At 45.4% G+C, this 19645-nt stretch overlaps 1 protein-coding gene across 1 annotated transcript; it reads right to left on the reverse strand.

The window, feature by feature from the left end:
• Positions 1-862: 862 nt before the first annotated feature.
• On the reverse strand, positions 863-19645 carry SOX8 (SRY-box transcription factor 8). The gene is made up of 3 exons (XM_083473792.1): positions 18843-19645; positions 6431-6669; positions 863-3970 (listed from the first exon to the last, which is right to left on the reverse strand). Exons 1-3 carry the CDS (start codon positions 19274-19276, stop codon positions 3231-3233), a joined length of 1413 nt encoding a protein of 470 aa, XP_083329918.1. The 5' UTR covers positions 19277-19645; the 3' UTR covers positions 863-3230.

Genomic DNA, 19645 nt, shown 5'->3' on the forward strand with positions numbered 1-19645 from the left:
CCCATTAGAACACTTGGAAAATTGCTGAAGGTTCTGGTGGACCCCTGCATGATTTCTCTGCCTGCTGCAGCAACTCTAATGCACTGTGCTAGCAGCTCTATGGTTTTCTATTGCTTCTTTTTTATTTTGTATATGGTAGTACGATTTGCAGCCTGTGGAATTAAATTTGCAATACAATTAACTTACAATGTGAGAAATAAGAGAAGCAATAAAAAGTATCAACAAAACAATGCAAGTATTTAATACAGCCATGCCAAGGACGCCCTGAGTGATGCTCGTGGACCAGTTTGAGAACCCCTCTTGTAATGAACGCAGGTGTGTTGGGGGTGAATCCTCCCTGCCCATAGATCCACCAGCCACTTTTCTGAATGTCTGAGAAGGGTTCAGGCAGGGACAGGGAACTCGCCCCCTTTGGGGGTGCTGTTGGGCTATGATTTCTATCATCCCTGAGCACCGACTGTACTGGCTGATACAATCTGGACTCCAGCAGCTATGTGGCTGGCCAGCAGTCCCCCAGCCATGGTTTGATGCACCTCAACTGTTACAAAAATAGGTAACTGAGTGGCTTCCCTTTGAGATTCGAAACCCAACTTTAAGTCCAAGTGCTCTTAATTTTTTAAAAGCGCAATCTGGAATGTATGCCAGAAATGGCAATTAAACCTTAGTGTCAATCTATGACCCAATGAGCGACCTCAGAAGACAGCCCTGTCACCCAAGGGTTACCTTGCACCCCATTTAAATGGAAAGAGCACCCCACAGTGCTGGGGGGGGGGTAGAACAGCCTTTCATTCCCTATTCCCATGGGAACGTGCCATGCACAAACGGATATCTTTTTTCAATGAATATATCAGCGACTGCTGGATAAAAGGCATTTTTTTTAATTTTATCAAATGGACCTGTACAAAAGTTAGCAGTACTTAGTCAAAAGCTAGTGAACAGAACAGATAACAACAGACGACCTTCAAACTTTACAGAAAAATAGATTGCATAAGGAGCCGCTGCTGCCCCTCCCCGCTTTGTTCTCCCGCCTCCCCCCCCAAATTCCCAAAAGGCAATATGCAAAAAAGAAAGAAAAGAAAGAAGGAAGAAACACCTTTCAGCAAAACGGAAACAAAAACAAAAAACCCCAAGAATATGAAAACGTAGAAAAGATAAGATAACCTCTGAAAGTTTTAAAGATTTATAAAGTTTTCTTTTAAAAGGCACAACGTTACCATTAGAGTTGGATGGTTATTATATGCTCAGCATACAATGGAACAAAACATCAACGAAATATTAGTCTACATCTAAAAAACTAACCAAAATATAGTGGAGAACGTTTTTATTTTCACAGCTTTGAAGGATGACACCTGGTCCCTAAATAGGCAACATTAAAGTGAAACTCAATCCGTAACTTCTGCTTAAAATGTAATTTCTCAAGAACGAGCTGTGCTCCCAGCACAGTCCCAAAATCCAATGATGCCTTCAAATTTAATTTAATGTGTTGAAACTAATTGGCATGGGGAGGGTACGCTTATTGCCATTTTCCTTTTTCCACATTCATGCTGAAGTAGCCTCGCTGGAAAGAGAAGGGAGCTCTTCCAAATTAACACTGGGCCTGTTTTTAACCATTTCCAGGAAGGAATAGGCATGAAAAACCATAACTAGGAACTGGTTAAACGCTGTCAATATTTTTGTTTTAAGAGACTCTCGAGACACAATTGTTGATCTTTCCAGGACCAGTCCTATGGAGTTTGCCTCCCTCTCCCATAATACTGGACCTTGGGGAGGGAGTTACCTTCCTTTGGATCCCATTGGCAATAGGCTCAGTGTTCCTTCATACAACCGATAATTGCCTTTTTAGGATTCTCAACCTCATGAGGTGAAGAGGGTACTGCCATGAACCTCAGTGGCTTTGGGGGGACAGGAAAAGATAGCGGCCAATTCATGGAGGGCTGGAGCTGTCAGGGACTATAAGCCCCAATGGCAAAAGAGAAGCACCATAATCAGAAAAAGTCTACCTGTTAATTAGAATCATAGAACTGTAGAAGGGACCTTAGGGTCATCGATTCCAACCCAAGAATAGCTGTTTAGGAGGAATCCCACAGGCAGGATCTTGAGATCGTTGTTTTATCAGCTCCCAGCAGCAGCTGGCTGGTTTCTTTCATTAATAGAATCCTAGACTTGATGGACCTCATTTCTGGCCTGACATGGTCAGAAGTAAATATATGTTATTTATAACTTAGTATCAATGTTATAATAACTCCTCAACAAATTATAAGGAAATACCATCAGTAAGGATTCTTTTTCTCCCTGCTCCCCCTGAAAACTAATCCATCACTTCCCTTCCATAATATCCTTCCATAACCACTTTAACTATTTTGAGAAGCATTTCAGATTTGCTTTTAAGACTGGCTGAACCAAAGCACTGCACCACCTTCTTTTTAAGGAGCAGGAAAACCATATTTTCTCCACTAGTTTATGCTCCTTAAAATCTCTTTAAAAAAAATAAAATCTACTTCTTGCACAGAATTACTTCATTAATTAAAAAAAGACAAAATTACACAGAACATAAATACATATTTAACAGATTTACCCCAAAACAATGACAAAAAGACACTTTTTTCTGAGCTTAACATACTTTTTTTAAGCTTCTGAACAAAAATGTTAATTACAGCCAAACCTTGCTTAGAAGAACTCTTGATTACAAATCAAAGGAATTCTGACATTAGTTGGTTGGTAGGTCCCAAAAGATTCTCAAGTGGTCCCTCAATATTATTAAATGATTAGGATTTTTAAAATCTAGGTGGGTTCTGTGCGCCAAGGCCGACTCATCCTCACATTGCAATAGACCCCGGAATGCCTTTGTCGTCTCCTTGTTAACTTTGCACTGTCCTGCGTACGAATTGTGGCACTTCTCTTTTAAGTCCTCACAGAGGAGTTAGAATATACTGTCCTTCATGTATTCAAAGGAAACCATCAGTCCAGATGCTTTATTAATTATTATTAATTATTATTATTAATAGAGAAAATAGAACTCTTGTCTTCTGGAAACTTTTCAAAAGGGTTTTGGAGCAGATGGCCAAGTCATTATAGAAGAACAGGAGGCACTTGGGACGGGAAAATGGGGGTGCTCCTTTCACGGGCTGCGCCTTCTTCATTCCATTTCTGAACTTGTGTAGTGCATACTTTTGGGGGGGGGAGGGGGTCCAGGGAAGACCTCAGGTCTTCAACAACTCCTTCCGTCCTTCTCAAGGCCTTGTCAGAGTTGTGTAGACCGGCTGGTCCCAGTTCGCAGTGGGGCTGTGCGAGGGAGGGATGGACAAGCTGTTGAGGATCGGGGTGGCATATGGCCGGCGCGAGGAGTGGAAGTATGGGTACTGATAGAGGCTGGAAGCGTAGCCAGGGTATGGGTTGTAGTAGTTGGAGCTTTGGAGATCTGTGTAGTCACACTGGGAACTGGAGAAAGAGGCCGTGGCCGTGGCTGAGGACACAGTAGTGGCACACGCCTGGGCAGTGTAGGAGCCGTAGTCGGAGTGAGTCGGGGAGCTGTGGGACTGCTCACTGTAGTGGCTAGGGCTCAGCTGCTCTGTCTTGATGTGGGGCCTCTGCTGCCCACTTTCGTTGGAGGGAGGCGAGGTGGCGGGAGGGCTCTTGTGAGTCCAAACCTGGGGGGCTCCAGCCCCGCTGCCGCCGGTCGGGTGGGGGTAGGCGGGCCCGTAAGACCCTGCCGCAGAGTTCTGCCCGTGGTCAGGCGGCATGGCAGAGTGGCCGTTGAGCGGCAAGTACTGGTCAAACTCGTGGACGTCAAAGGTCTCCATGTTGTTGATCACCTCACTGCTCAGCTCAGAGATGTCGACGTTGCTGAAATCGATGTTCTGCCGGCCGCTCTCAACTAGGCGGCGCCCCTCGTGCTTCATCTCCTGCTTGCCCCCGTGGTGGAGGTCCGTCTTGGGGGTGGTGGGCGGGGTAGGGGGCCCGTGGGTCTGCCCTGGAGACAAAGAACATTTCAAGCCATGTGAGCACTGTTCAGAACAAGCCGTTTCAAGCGTCTTGGGTTAGTGGTCCCTTAGCACCAACATCGGACCCAAAGGAAAACAGGGATCACACAGAATCTTGGGAGTTCAGAAACATCTGGAGGTTCCCCACTCTGGTCTATACCAACCAGTGCCCCAATATGGTACCCTCCAGATGTTTGGGTCTACAGCTTCCATTGAGGGGGTTAGCTGGTTGACTGAGGGGTCAAGCCAGACAAATTAGAGATCCACAATCTGATCTCTTGCCTTAGCTTAAAAGCAGTTGTAGTGAAGGCTTGAGTTGGGACTGCCAAACGTCAACCTTCTCCCCCATTTTGCTGATCTAAACTTTCTCCTTGCTACCAAAGACCCTCTAAGTAGCGATGCAAAGGAATGCGGATGCTGAAATGCAGAGTTACGCTGGTTTGTGGTCGTCTTTTTCTTTCACTGCAATGAATGGGGCAGTCACATGTAAAAGTTCTCCATAGATATGGAAGCACACACACTCCTCCAAATGAGAGAACAAGCACACTTCCCTGGGCTCAGCATCGAGACAAGATTCCTGGGGTAAGCTCTGATGCTCTGGCAAGTACCGTATTACCCAGGCACCCGATGGCTGACATATACTGGCCAGTAACTTTGAGGGTATGTGATCACTTTGAAACACTTTTAGATGCTCTAAATGTTTTTCTCTATTTCCTTTGAAAAAAATTAGCTGGCTTTTACACATTTTAAGTATGTTTATGTATTGTTTTAACATTTTGATGTTTGTCACCCTGGGCTCCTTTGGAAAGGCAGGGTAGATATTTAATACATGATTAAGTCTGGAGTGGGCAGTGGTATGGTTGGGTAATTTTAGATGCTGGATTCGGGGGGGGGGGCGGCAGCTTTAGATTAGGGTGGGCAAACTTTCCCATCTTCCCAGATGTTGTCACACTCCAGCTCCCACCAACCTCAGCCAATAGAATAATCTCCAAACTATGCAACTTAATTTATTATTATTCTGTGAAATTTGATTATGGCCTTCCAGATTATTTCTGTTTAATTATTGGTTGATGCAACACGGAAGGCACCCACAACCTTGAGATTTCAAACTATGTCTCCCCCGTATTTCGATGGGAGACATGCTAGAATATCTATCCATCAGAACTGATGTTACTTGCAGCCAGGAAGAGGTGGAAACTATTCTTCAGTGAGAATTTTATCGCTCCCCACACAATTCTCCAGGAAGTGATTTCTCCAAGGGATTTTTCAGAGAGTTTCCCTGTTCCGAATATTATGGAAAAAAATATGTTACCTGCTGATAAATGGGAGAAAATTATGCAAGGCTTCTGTGCCTGTCTTAGCAGCCCAACATACCACAGGAGATTTTACTGCATGACGTGGGGAACCACTGGTGCGAAAACGTACTTCGCAATGTAACTATTTGTAATTTTTGTGATGACTGATGGTTTTCAGCAAAAATATCTGACAGCCCTGGGACAATGAGAGTTGGAATCCAATAACATCTGGAGGGCTCCAGGTTCCCCATCCTTGCAGATGGCTTCCCAGTGGGACATCTGGTTGGCCGCTGTGAGACCAGGATGCTGGACTAGATGAGCCTCCTTCATCCTGATCCAGCAGACAGGCTCTTTTGATGCTCACTGACTTCAAAATGTGGTCAAGTCTCACTTTGCTGCCTTGGGGGACCCTCCTTCTCATTCTGCCAAGAGGCACCCTGGATATTTGCTCAAAGAGCTGCACCGACGGCGCCACTAAGTAAGAACAGAAGCAAAGAACGGATAGCTGTGAAGGGAATCCCTGTGGGGGTTTTCTTTTGCAAGGAAGTGTTGGGCAAGAGACAGGAGTGCAGAATAAGAGTGGGCAATGGGCTGCGTTCTCCCCTTGTTCACTGGCAAAGGGGGAACAAGTGAGCCCAAATATTACCCAAAAGGTTCCTGGTCCAATCTGAAGATGCTGGGGCTTGAGCCAAAGATGATGCCCTTCCCTTTTAAAGAAACTGTGCCCTGTCATTGCATATAGATGCTGTTTTCTCCAAGGACACAGCCACACCAGACACCGAAAGCACTGCACTGCGCTACCGCTCTAAAAGGTCAAGGCACTCCCTCCCCAATAATCCCGGGAACTGTAGATTACCCTTCTGAGGGTTACAATTGCCAGTCCGCTTAAACTACAGTTCCCAGGATTCTTTTAGAAAAGCTATTTGCTTTAAATGTATGCGGTAGATGTGACTTAATTGCTTGGCAACTGGGAAGGGCATTTGAAAAAGGGGGAAATGGCACCTGCCCTTTCATTTATTAAACATATACTACATTTTAGCATTGTGTCTATAAGTTGTTACACTGTTATACATTGTGAACAATTACACCTTGAGTGACTTTTGCAGCCCTCTCGGTGTTTCCCATTATAAATCTGTCGCCCTCCCCTTTCCTTACCTGCGTGGTCACTGTGGTGGTGACTTTCGCTCATGGATCCCAGGCCAGTGTCTGCTTTGTAGATCTGGTTCCCACTGTGATGACTCAGTTCAGCTCCCGAATCAGAATCGCTTTGGCCTGCCTTGACGCTTTTCCTCCTGCGTGGCTGATATTTATAGTCTGGGTGGTCCTTCTTGTGCTGGACTCGCAAGCGCTCAGCTTCTTCGACAAAGGGACGCTTCTCACTTTCACTTAGCAAACTTTTGGAGAGAAAAAAAGAGAGATTAAAATCATTGCTTCCATTCAAAAACTACCGTATTTTTCGCTCTATAACACTCACCCAACCATAACACACACGTAGTTTTTAGAGGAGGAAAATCCGTAGGCATGCCCCCCGTAGGCATTCCCTCCATAACACGCACAGACCTTTCCCCTTACTTTTTAGGAGGAAAAAAGTGAGTGTTATGGTGCAAAAAATACAGTAGATTACTACAATCTAATCTCTTTACTTTGAGAGCTTCTCGTTCTCGAAGCTACCAGCATGAGTTTGACCAAACTGCAGGATGCAGTGGAAGACAGGAGTGATTGGCGTGCTCTGGTCCATGGGGTCACAAAGAGTCGGACACGACTAAACAACAACAATCTCTTTACGCCATGGCTAGGCAAACTAAGGCCTGGGGGGCGGATCTGGCCCAATTGCCTTCTAAATCTGGCCCGCGGACGGTCCGGGAATCAGCGTGTTTTTACATGAGTAGAATGTGTGCTTTTATTGAAAATGCATCTCTGGATTATTTGTGGGGCATAGGAATTCATCCCCCCCCCCCTAAAAAAATAGAGTCCGGCCTCCCACAAGGTCTGAGGGACAGTGGACCGGCCCCTGCTGAAAAAGTTTGCTGACCCCTGCTTTATGCAATATATGTCTCAAGTGTGTTGGTCTGGAAAGCCAAGTCAAAGGTCACACTTCTGCCCCAGTGCAAGTAAAGAGAGCATTTCTCTTACTGGATAATGCTACCACTTCATTTTTCCAGTCTTAAATTCAATTTTCCACATCACTTTGCAATTTTTCTTTTTAAAAAAAATCTTCATGAAAATTCATCATTTTAGTGCATTCCCCCCCCCATGTACATGTTTGCATGCAATTCTGCTTAATATATGTATTTTAGCAATACAATTTCCCCCAATACAAATTTTGAAGGACGGCTGTTTCAGAAAAGTGCAAATTAGGTAGGTTTGCATTTAATTGCAGATTGGACTGAATTTCTTCCACATTCCCAGATATCACATCACAGCATGGGCTTCATATTTAACAGGAAATTGTTGTCATGTGTTTTAGGAAGATTTTTTCAAAAATTAAAAATTTAGATGTTTAACTGATATTACAAAGTAACTTAGAACAGAACAATACTATGCATGTCTAATCCCGTTAAGTTCAAGGTTTATTTTCAGATAAATGTGTATAGGACTATATAGAAACTTTGAAAACACCAGCCAAAGCAGAAAATTCCAGTTGGGGAGCTTTGGCATTCTGCTTTACTCTCAAGTGAAATTTGTAAGACTTGAATGTTCAGCTTCAGCTGAATTCTGCCTTCAGTTCATGAGGCCCTTCTGAGGATTCCTCCTCAGTATGATGAACATGGCATGAAGGCAGGGGGCATGGCCTTTCCAGTGGTGGCTCCTTGTGTTTGAACTCCCTTCTAAGGTAGGACCTGGGTCTGGGGGGGGCCCCAACCTCTTTATGGTTTCAGGTGGCTGGTTGACACATTGTTTCCAGCATGCTTTTGAAGGAGGAGACACTGATCAGTCCTGCTCTTGCTATCAGTAAATATTCTTTAGTGATTTGCTACATGTGTTAATTTATGATTTTTAAAATTATTTTTGTCTGCGCAAACAGCAGTATAGCAATTATCTATATAAATAACCACGTATAATTTGGAACTCAACAGCAACTTTCTGCTCCTGAACAGAATCCAGTTTTCCATTAAAAAGGATTTAATGAAATTATATACCGCTCCTACCAGTTGCATATAACAGATCAGATTTCCCATCACTGCAACGAACAATACCCAAGTTAAACATTATTTTACAGGCAAATCTTTCGAGTATTTACAAATCTTTGGAATGTATTCTTTAATCTTTGTTACAAGTTTCAGAAATCCTGAACCACAACAATATACAAAATGTTGGTTTTTCTTCTTCTCTAGTCACTCTACCCTTCTCATTTTACATAATTTTATATCCATCAAGCAAACTTTCCAGGCAGAGAAGACGAGCGCAATTTCAGTGTAAACTTGTTCAGGTTGCAATCCTAAATCCATTTAGCATGAAGAAAGCTACATGGGACTCTATTAAATCTACCTTTGAGTAGACATGTATAGGATCCCACAGTCAAAATACAATCTGTTGCACTTATTTGGAACAACGAGTCCTACTGAATGCTTGTGGGAAATCAGCATATAAATAAACTTAAGTAGCATTTACTTAGGAGAAAACCTCAGCGGGTGGACTGCTATATCTTTATTATTCCTATTGCTATTACTGCCAACTGATACTTCATAAAAAAAAGACTTCTACTCTAGTGTTTCCACTTAAACCAATACAATTAAAATGTATCAGATCCTGATCACCACACAGCCTTGCTTGCACTCCCATGTTGTAGTTGTTGGTTTGACCCTCACCTTTTTACAGGGAAAAATGGGACCCATATACTGTCCTCCCTCATAAGCTGCCCTTGTGGGTCTGGCAGGTAACTTCAATTTAAAACCGCTGTTGCTGTGGTGGCATTAAGCAGTTTATCGATCACACTGTTCGGCTGCGCAGTTTGTGAAAAAAGATTTGCATTCAGCGGCTGGGAGCCGTGACTCAGAGAGGAACCCAAGGTTTCGTTTTTAAGAGTCCTTAGCCTTCCCTCCAGACTCCAGGAGGAGAGATTACAGAGAGATGAAGGCAGAGGGGTGGGGGAGAAACACTTTGGGGTAGGATCTGAGGAAGAAGGAAAAAGCAAAGTAGCTATACCAAAATGTTATCCTACAGCAGTGAAAAGGGTGAGTTTGGGACACGCATATTTAAGCACCAACACAAACCAGATTTCAACAGCCACCACCTTCCTCCATCCCCTGAGTTTTAATTTTATCGTTGCAGCTCTCCTGCATTTGTTCTCCATACACACTCGTCTGTTCCATATAGGAGGCTTACACCATTTCAAAGTCTCTAATACTCTCTTACCTGACAAGAGGACTTGCAAACTAAATACAGTCGTAGCTCGGGTTACATACACTTCAGGTTACAGACTCCGCTAACCCAGAAATATTACCTCAGGTTAAGAACTTTGCTTCAGGATGAGAACAGAAATCGTGCTCCGGCGGCGCGGCAGCAGCAGGAGGCCCCATTAGCTAAAGTGGTGCTTCAGGTTAAGAACAGTTTCAGGTTAAGAATGGACCTCTGGAATGAATTAAATACTTAACCCGAGGTACTACTGTATTGGTCAGCTTGAGCAAATGATGATGATGATTTTTAAAGCCCTTCCTTTGCACCTGCTAGCATTTTCCTGTCCTTGTACCCCCTTCTCCCCATATGCACAGGTATCTCTCTCCTGCGTATTCTACCATATTTTTGATCCATAGGACTTTTAACAATGCACGGGAAAACATGGACCCTGAACCACAAAGTTCACCCAGCACAATCTTAGGTATCACTACTCAGAAGTAAAGCTCACTGCTTTCAACCAGACTTATTCCCAGGTATGTGCATGCGCATAGCATTGCACTGTTAGAACACTATTAGCTCTTAGCGAACACCAAGGGTTATACCTAACCAAGTTGTACTGAACTTAAGTTAGCAACGTCCATTAATTTCAACGCATCTACTCTGAGTAGGGCTGGCATTGGCTACAACCCAGAGTATGCAAAGGAAGTGACAATTTTTATTTTTATTTTTTGCAAATCTTTCCAGGAAACTACTTGATAATATTTGCAAGAGACAAATAAAAGGTAACAGGCAAAGCATATTTAACACATTTAATTTCCATATGTTTATACGGGAAAATTCCATTTAACTATGAAAGGCTTAAACAAAGGGAAGATACTGCTCAATAATATGAGCCCAAACAGACACTTGCATGATATCCAGCTACGTCAGACCACCCAAATCAATAAACTAAACTTACTTAACTCCATTCATTTCAATGGGTCTAGCTCCAAGTACGACTAATCTTGTACGTCACTCGTTATTTCTAAAGCACCACAAACCCACGAGCAATTTAAATTCGTGCTTACACAACCGGCAATCCTCATCCAGCCAAATGCACCACATCACATCAGATCCAGGGGCTCAATAGACTTGCTGTTTTCACTGGCAACTGGCTACTACCAAAAGGGAGGACGGGCAAGAGAATCATAGGATTGTAAAGTTGGCCTGGTCTTCTTTCGAAAATCAAGTTCTCTGCAGCAAAAGCCATTTCCCACAGTTGTGAGAGGCCGGCAATTTTTATTTTTTCAAGGAACAGAACAAGCTGCCTTATACAGAGTCAGACTGCTAGTCCATCCAATTTTGTACTGTCTACAGCGCCTGGCAGGGACGCGGGTGGCACTGTGGGTTAAACCACAGAGCCTTGGGCTTGCCGATCAGCGGTTTGAATCCCCATGACGGGGTGAGCTCCCGTTTCTCGGTCCCTGCTCCTGCCAACCTAGCAGTTCGAAAGCACATCAAAGTACAAGTAGATAAATAGGTACCGCTCCGGCGGGAAGGTAAACAGCGTTTCTGTGCACTGTTCTTGTTCGCCAGAAGCGGCTTAGTCATGCTGGCCACATAACCCGGAAGCTGTACGCCGGCTCCCTTGGCCAATAAAGCAAGATGAGTGCCACAATCCCAGAGTCGGCCACGACTGGACCTAATGGTCAGGGGTCCCTTTACCTTTACAGCGCCTGGCAGCAGCGCTCCAAGGATTCAGGCACATGGACATTCCCAGCCCTCCCTGGGGATGCTGCTGGAGATTGAATTTGGGTTCTTTTGTGTGCAAAGCAGATGCCATGCCCTTGAGCTTCTGCCACCTTAAAACACAGGGGGAGCCCAAAGGGGGCAGAGGGGCAAGTGTCCTGAATGCTGAACTCCTGTCACTGACATAAGCCGTCATTTTTCTCTCTCACCCACCTGGAAATATAATTTGCCCTTTTCTGTGCCCTCCAAGAATTTTTTTCTGGTGCCGCCACTGCTTTTAAACTGGAGAAAAAGAAGAAGTTAAATGGAGTGGAAATCTCAAACCGCACACCCCAACACCAGGAGCCAAACAAACCTCCCATATCCCCCTCTCAAATCCTTTCCTGTGCTCTGCTCTGTTTACAAAGAGCAATTTCTGCTCCTACATTCTGGCGTCCTTGGATAACACTAATCAGTTACTGGGATACTAGACATTCCCTAGTTTGGGGAGCAGGTCCCCACTGTCCCAGAAGATTGGCTTGAGATTCACCTGGATGCACAGAAACGCAACTGTGTGCAGAACAAAAAGCAAAGAAATGGTTCCTGTTATGAGAGGCGATTGCAGCAGCCGAAAGGCTCCAGGCTCCCAAGCCTCGGGAAATAATTCGGTTCTTCTAGAGGGACCTTGACATGTTTGGCACTCAACCAAAATTTTGTTTTTCATTTGGGATCAGCGGAAGGTTAAAAACAGACCCTCTTCATTCAAAGGGGGGTGGGTTGCAAACTGGAAGAGGAAAAGTTAAGCCACTGCAAATTGCTTTAGCGAGTAAGTCATACAGCTCAGGAGCTACTGATGCTAGAAGTGACCATTAATTATCAGTCAATTTCACTGGACTGCAGACTGTTGCCAATAGATTACAAATAGTCGCAGCTGGCAGCATAAGAGGTTTTGGTGCCAGGGGCAGAAAAGTTCAATGTGGCAACCGCCTCACCCATTAAATTAACCTGGGAGCAGGAGTGCTGTTTCAGGTTCTACAGGGAGCGGCAAAGATTCACAGCAATCTTCAAAGGCACAGATTTCACCTTGGATATGGTCAAGATTAAACTGCAAACACAAAAACAAAAAAGAGCGCACGTTGAGAGCTTTCCCTGGCTACGCTTTAACACCTTATAGCAGGAGTGAGCAGACTTTATGCTTGCAGGAGCTACTCTGAGTGTTTTGCTAGAACCCAGAGCTCTATCAACTGGAGCCAGATGCACAAGGCATTTACTGAGAATAAAAGAATTATGAGCACAGGAATTCGGTTTTGAGAACCAAAACTGACCTGTGCTCACATTCCTCCCAAACCAAAAAGCCATTCCTACTGAACATATACAGCTTTCATCATTTCAGCAGTATAGTTTAAGAGAAGAGTAACTCTGTGGTTGCCATTGTTTAAACAATTAGAAGATATTAAGATGGATAGGAAACTGCCTAATACCAAGTCACACCCTCCGTTCATCTAGCTCAGTATTGTCTACACTGACTGGCAGCAGCTGCCCAAGGTTTTTAGACAGCGAGTATCTCACAGCTCTACCTAGAGATGCCAGAGATTGAACCTGACACCTTCTGCATGCAAGGGAGATCTACAACTAACCTATGGTCTATTCCCTGGGAGCCAGAAATCGTTCACATCTTCAGTTCACCCCAGTTCAACCAACAGACCCTGATCTACTTTCTGCCCAGCTCCGATCTAAGAGGAGCAGTACTCAATTTTTGTCCTTTCCATCCAAATATTACTTTTCTTCCTGATTCCATGAGAATGAGGCCGCGATCCTAGATTCATTTACCCGGGAGTAAGGCCCATTTGCCTCAGTGGGGCATATATCAAAGCAGTGAATATATAGGATTGCAGTGTGGGGATATTTAATATACTCTTTCACATTTTCTGCGGCTATCATGGGGCAGTGTGCAATAGCATCCTGGTCGCTCTATCTTCTGTACCATAAGCTAGGCTGAGAGAGTGACCAGTCCACCATCAGCCTCTGAGCTGCAGCACTGAACAGGGATGTGAACAGAGGCACAACAACTCCAAACCCTTTGCTATAAACACGGACTGTGCATAAGCCTTTGGACGCACACATTATTGGTGCTTTGAACAGGAAAGAGCGGGTTTCAATACTGTGGCTTCTCCATTTGTGGCCACTCCCTTTACAGAGTGTGTGTGCATGCACACAGACACACATGCAGCCTATGTTCAGGTACATGTGCTTACTGGGAACATACTGAAACTGCAGTCCAAGGAAAGAGGCCCCACTGAACTCAGCACTTTAACAATGTACACCTTCCGAGCAAACTTGCATCAGATGGCACTTTTATGTAGTATTTTGCCACCAACCTTAACACTGCATCTTTTTGGTTCTGGATCGAGCACACACAACTATTCCGCAAAGGTTTTAAACTCATTATACGTCAGAGCACATTGTATCCAAGCACTGCATAAATGCATCCATGCAAATCCAGCTGGTCGAATAGGAGAGACACTAAGAGGCTACTCCCTAAAGCTCCAGGGGTGTGTTGCATTGCTTTCAGCTGTGACCATCCTACTCTGAGCAATCTTCTTGTTGTTGTTGTTTTAAAAAAGAGCTAAAATAATAAGGCTATCAAGTTGATCGGGTGCATCAGTGCACTTGGCTGCTCTAGGTCACTAAGTCAAACTTCCCAACTTGTTGACAAGGAGTATTTTAAAGGCATCCTGGAAACAGAGGCCAATAATTCACATGCACTTAGGTAAAAATGACTGGATGCCTTGCTTACTGACAGCCAAGGTGCAAACCAGCTCCACTGGGAACCATCCCGTGTCAAAACTGAAGGGAAAGTCGTATGTGGTATCAGAAGTGGGATGATCCATTTACATACACAGCCCATCCGATGAGTGACTCAATCCTAAAACAAGGAGTGGCAGCATGTCCCTTTTGGGGAGATAGGTGTGCATGGTGACCTTATTCATAGAACTGGAAGGGACCAAGAGGATCATCTACTCTAACTGCAGGGATCTGCAGGAAACTTTCACCAAATATGGGACTTGAACCCACAACCCTGGGATTAAGAGTTTCATGCTCTACCAACCGAGCTATCCCTCAGGAATATATGCTTGTAGACTGGCTCCATTATATTCTTTGGTACCTACTTTGATGTAAGGGGAGCTTTAGCCTCAGAGGGAATATTAAGCAGAACAGCTCGGAGAAAGGCAAAAATCACAATCCCCTTCCAAGGACAAAAAGGGTTAGCTTCTGACAATGATGTTAATAGATTTCCAGCCTTATGAAACGGGGCTGGACTAAATGACTCATGGTATCCCCTCCACCTCTTATACCAGACTCCAAACACATATGTTGATCATGCAACTATCCCAGAAACGGTGCCCAGAACATGCATCAAATGCAGACAGATGTCCTTTTCATTTAACATCGATGACACTAGGCCTGTTAAACTGCATGTGATCGCACTTTCAATGCTGTTTGTGCGCGCAAAAGTCTAGGGGCAGATGCACTGCTGTGTTTCCAATCTGCACATACTCTGTAGCTTCCTCCTGAAATCCTATAACTTTTTATGCCACAAATGTCTCGGGGCGTGTCTCCTGCTTTTGCTGCGCTATAGTGCAAGAGTGCAATAAAACTAGGGAGCCATCACAGAGCTACTGCTACAGCAAAATGACGTTTGGATGGTCCAATATTTAACCACCACTAATGCACTACTGTTGAGTCAATAGCATGCTGCAGAATCGCCAGTCTGGTGGGGCTCACAGCACAGGCAATTGTTAAAGGAATGAGCTGTGCGCAACGAAGAACCCTTGAAGAAATTTCACTTGAGTCATAATAAACTCAAGTAGGGAGATTTCTTGGGCAAGCCACTATTCTCTCAGCCACAGCCTCTGCAATATGGGAATAATAATACTGGACTACCTTATGCAGCTGTGGCAAAGATTAATGCAGAGATAATATAGGCACCACACTTGAAATGGACTGTATCAGTACTATGTTGTAGTATTACCATCTTATTGAATTACATTCTTTGCAGCAGCTACTGAGAAAACATGAGCAAGTAATCTAGAAGGAAAGCGCTGGCAGATTGCAAAGGTGGTTCACTAATCTGACGAAGCCAAGTCAACAGTTACCGCTGGAATGATTTATTTTTGCTATGCAGTTTAATATTCCACGAGGACTGGCCAGGTCAGTCGCCGCCGCTTCATGTATTTGCTGCAGGCATTCTACTTCTTTTGGACCCTTTGCCACAGCCTTAAAACCACATGCAATAAATACGGCACAGTCAATTCGATTATTACAACCTGCAGGGCTATACATGGTGGAGAGAACGCATTGTGCGACTAGATGATCAATTTTATGATTCTACTATCATTAAGATCAGTGACTACGGAACAGGGTGGGGGGACCTTCTCCCCCATTTCCTTACCCCTTCAAAGTGAAAGGAAAGAGTTGGGACTGCTCTGTACTAGTACCATCGAAGAATAGTGAATTTATTATTTACATTAATAATAATGCAAGTAAGTTTTTTTAAAAATAAAAAAATGTGGCGCTGGGACGTGGTACCAGTTGCATTTTTTATTCAGGATTTATATTTGTTATTCCTTCAAAGTACCGTATTTTTTGCTCTATAAGACTCACTTTTCCCTCCTAAAAAGGGGAAATGTTTGTGCGTCTTATGGAGCAAATGGAGGCTGCGCAGCTATCCCAGAAGCCAGAACAGCAAGAGGGATTGCTGCTTTCACTGCGCAGCGATCCCTCTTGCTGTTCTGGCTTCTGAGATTCAGAATATTTTTTTCTTGTTTTCCTCCTCCAAAAACTAGGTCGTCTTGTGGTCTGGTGTGTCTTATAGAGCGAAAAATACGGTAACTGGTTACATGAAGGTATCATTAAAACCTTTTTTTTTTTAAGTGTTGACATTTCTAACCAAGGGTCCAAGTTTAGTAGCCCAGGAGCCTGAAGGAAAATGCAGTAGCTTTAACACAACTTTACCCTGTTACCACATACCCAATGTCCAAATGGGAAACGGCCATAGCTCAGTGGATAAGTATCTGTTTTTCATGTAAAAGGTCCTCAGTTCAATCCCCAGGTAGGGCTGGAAGGGAATTATTTCTGAAACCCCTGACAGCATAGACAATACTAAACTAGGTGGACCAAACAGTCTGAAACAATGTAAGTCCGCTTCCTATGATTTTCGTTTTCCGAATCACAGACTTTGGAACAACCCAATGCCTCTTATGAGCAAACCCTAACAGAAGTAGACTTGGTCTGAAAATATCACATGGAAATGTCAACAGATTCACTCCTCTCACACCCACAAAGGTGTCAAGGGTAGCCCTACCAGCCTTGAGAGGAAAATAGACACTAACCAAGAGACAAAAGAAACTCCTGTGGCACCTTGTAAAAACCAACAGAATTCTTAGGCATAGGCTTTACAGGCACAGACCTGCAGATGAAATATTTCAGCCTATGAAGGTTCCATGAGACTCTTGTTTTTGACATGAAAACGGCATTCTTCTATTCCTTATGAAGAGGCAATGAAATGGGTCTTTAAAAAATGCAAAGGAGTATTTTCCAAAACCCTGGAGCGCAGCTGCTTGTCAGGGCAGACTGCACTGAGCCAGATGAGCCAGTCTGGATTTGGCCCGCATCCTGTTCACACATTACTGGCACTAATTAAAGTTTTGAATTTTTAAATAAATAATAATAGGAAATAAGTAATAGATTGATAGCTATTCCTTCCGAAACAGGAGGGGAAAAACTGGCAGAGCCAAGAAATAACCCATTGGGCACCCGTACATTGAACTAAACCATACCCATTTCCCAAAACCTCTAAAGAAAAATAAGAATATTTGAATAGTGGGCCCTTCACAGCTCTGAGGAGTGTGTCCTTATAATATCACATTTACTGGGGGGGGGGGGGAATAGCCCTCCAAAGTGTGCAATGCTTTGGGAGAGAAAAGTTTGGGAGGAAAGGGGGGGGGAACTAAGTAGGATTTTCGCCCACGCAACCAGACAGCTGGATGCTTCAAGGTTGCTAGGAGGCCACTGCGGCCTTGAAAGCAATGCGTAGCACACCTCACATGCTTTTCCACCCAGGCAGTGAGGCACAACTGAGATCCACGCTGCTCTCAGCAACCATCAGAATTGCCAAGACAGAAGAGGCAGCCTGGAGAAGTTTGGGGAACTTTGGGGGTGCTTTGGTGGTGGGTAGGTTTAAAGTGCATGCCTTTCAAGTAGCAGAAATGTCCCTGATTTGAACCTTGATGTTTCTTTCTCTCTCTCCCCCCCCCCCCAGCTGTCCCTCATTATGCTGCCTGTGCCTTTGATTTCCACCAGGTGTTCCCGGACTTTGGGATTTATCAGCCGAAGAGCTGCTGGAGACTCTACTGGGCCCCCCACTGTAACAGCAAGAGACACCCCAGGTGTTTCGAAACTTGGGAATGGTTAGGAAATGTTTCATACAGTGCTCCTTTGGGAAGAGACATCACTAACTCCATAATGCCCACAAAAAGTGACTCCTATGACCTCCCTGTTTTTTTCAGTCCGTTTCCCCCACTTCCTAATCAGTCTCTTACAAGCAGCACAAACTTCAACGGAATTATTATTTTTTTACACAAAATGCTGGGGGGGGGGGAGTTCTACTAATTTTAATTAGGAAGAAATAAGTTTGGTTTGATGGAATTTTTTAAAAAGCTCAGATGCCTTCTCTCCCCCCCAGTTTATGTTTCACTTTCTTCAAACCTGGAGATCCAGAAAAACATGAAATTGAGTTCAAATGAACCCTACTCCATCTACATTAAGGATAGGTTTGGGGAGAGAGAAATTGAACGCCATCTAATCTCTCCAAAGGGGCCTTAATACCCACAAAGTCTTAATTTATGTACTTAAATTCATACACTGCCCGTACGCCGTTAAATGTCTGGAAAGTTTTCCAACCACACTACAGCAAGCATAAAGAAATAGTGTGTCAGAGTAGGAACTGGGAGAAGAGGGTTCAAACCCACTCTGCCATGACATTATATTTACTGGAGCACCTTGGGCTACCTTTTGCTAAAAGAGGGAGGGATAAGCTAAAATACAATAGCGGACCAAAAAGTAACACGATTTTAAGATGGGTTGGAGATCTGCTGCCCAAGTGCTGCGGGGAAAGCAAAAAATGTAACATACACTACTCCCCCGAAAAAAGGGAAGGATACCCCAATCTTAAAACCTCGCTTTTTTAAAAAAAATGCTCCCACTGGCGTTCTAATGCAATTAATTTGTCATTAATCTGTTTCGGACTGGAATCCCACACTATTTGCTTGAGCGTATTCCTCGGAAGTAACTCCCATTCATTCCCGCCGGGGCGCGTTAACTCTAAAGTGAAAGGTCCCTGGCCGTCACCTTTCCTTTCTCTGCGCGTATTGCCCTGGCAGGCGCGACCTCTCTCCCCACCGCGGGCTGCTGCGCTCCGTCCGCCCAGCCCAGCCCCGCGCGCCCCGGCCCGGCCACTCACCGCCACAGCTTGCCGAGCGTCTTGCTGAGCTCGGCGTTGTGCAGATGCGGGTACTGGTCAGCCAGCTTCCGCCGGGCGGCCTGCGCCCACACCATGAAGGCGTTCATGGGCCGCTTGACGTGCGGCTTGGCTTTCAGCGCCCCGTTGCCGCGGACGGGCATGGGCACCAGGCTCCAGTCGTAGCCCTTCAGCACCTGCGAGACGGCGTCGCGGATGCACGCCGGGAAGCGCTCGTCCACGTCGCCCGGCTCGCCTTTGGGGCCGCCGCCTGGTCGCTGCGAAGAAGCCGAGGGCGCCCCCGGGGCTCCCTCCGAGCCAGCGGGCGACGACGGCGCGTCCGAGTCCGAGTCCACGTGGGACATGGAGCTGGCCGTGCCCGCGGGGCTGCCCGGCGCCTCCAGGGCTTTGGAGTGCTCCTCGCTCATGTTCAGCATCAGCGGCGCGCGAGTAGAGCCGGCCGGGAAGAGCGGGGCGCCCCAGCAGCGGGGCCCAGGAGCCAGGCACGGGCCAGTCGGGAGCGCACGGTGCCTGGAGCGCGCGGTGGAGAGGCAGCCGGGCGCACGACGCCAAGCCGCCTGCCGGGCGAAAAGCGACGCTGGGCCAGCCGCCGCCGCAGCAGTAGGAGCCTCCGGAGCGGAATCGGCAGCCGCAGCAGCGCCAAACGCGCAAGTCCCCCCGGTGCGCTAAACTCTCCCGTGCGCAAAAAGCGGAGCTCTCCAAACGCGTCCTCTTCGCAGCCACCGACGTCGCCAAGTAGAAGCCGAGCGGCGAAGCCGGCCAGCAACTTTCTTTGAGTGCGGGGC

This window comes from Podarcis liolepis (genome assembly GCF_965112155.1).
Source record: "Podarcis liolepis genome assembly, chromosome: 14".
NCBI lineage: Eukaryota > Metazoa > Chordata > Lepidosauria > Squamata > Lacertidae > Podarcis > Podarcis liolepis.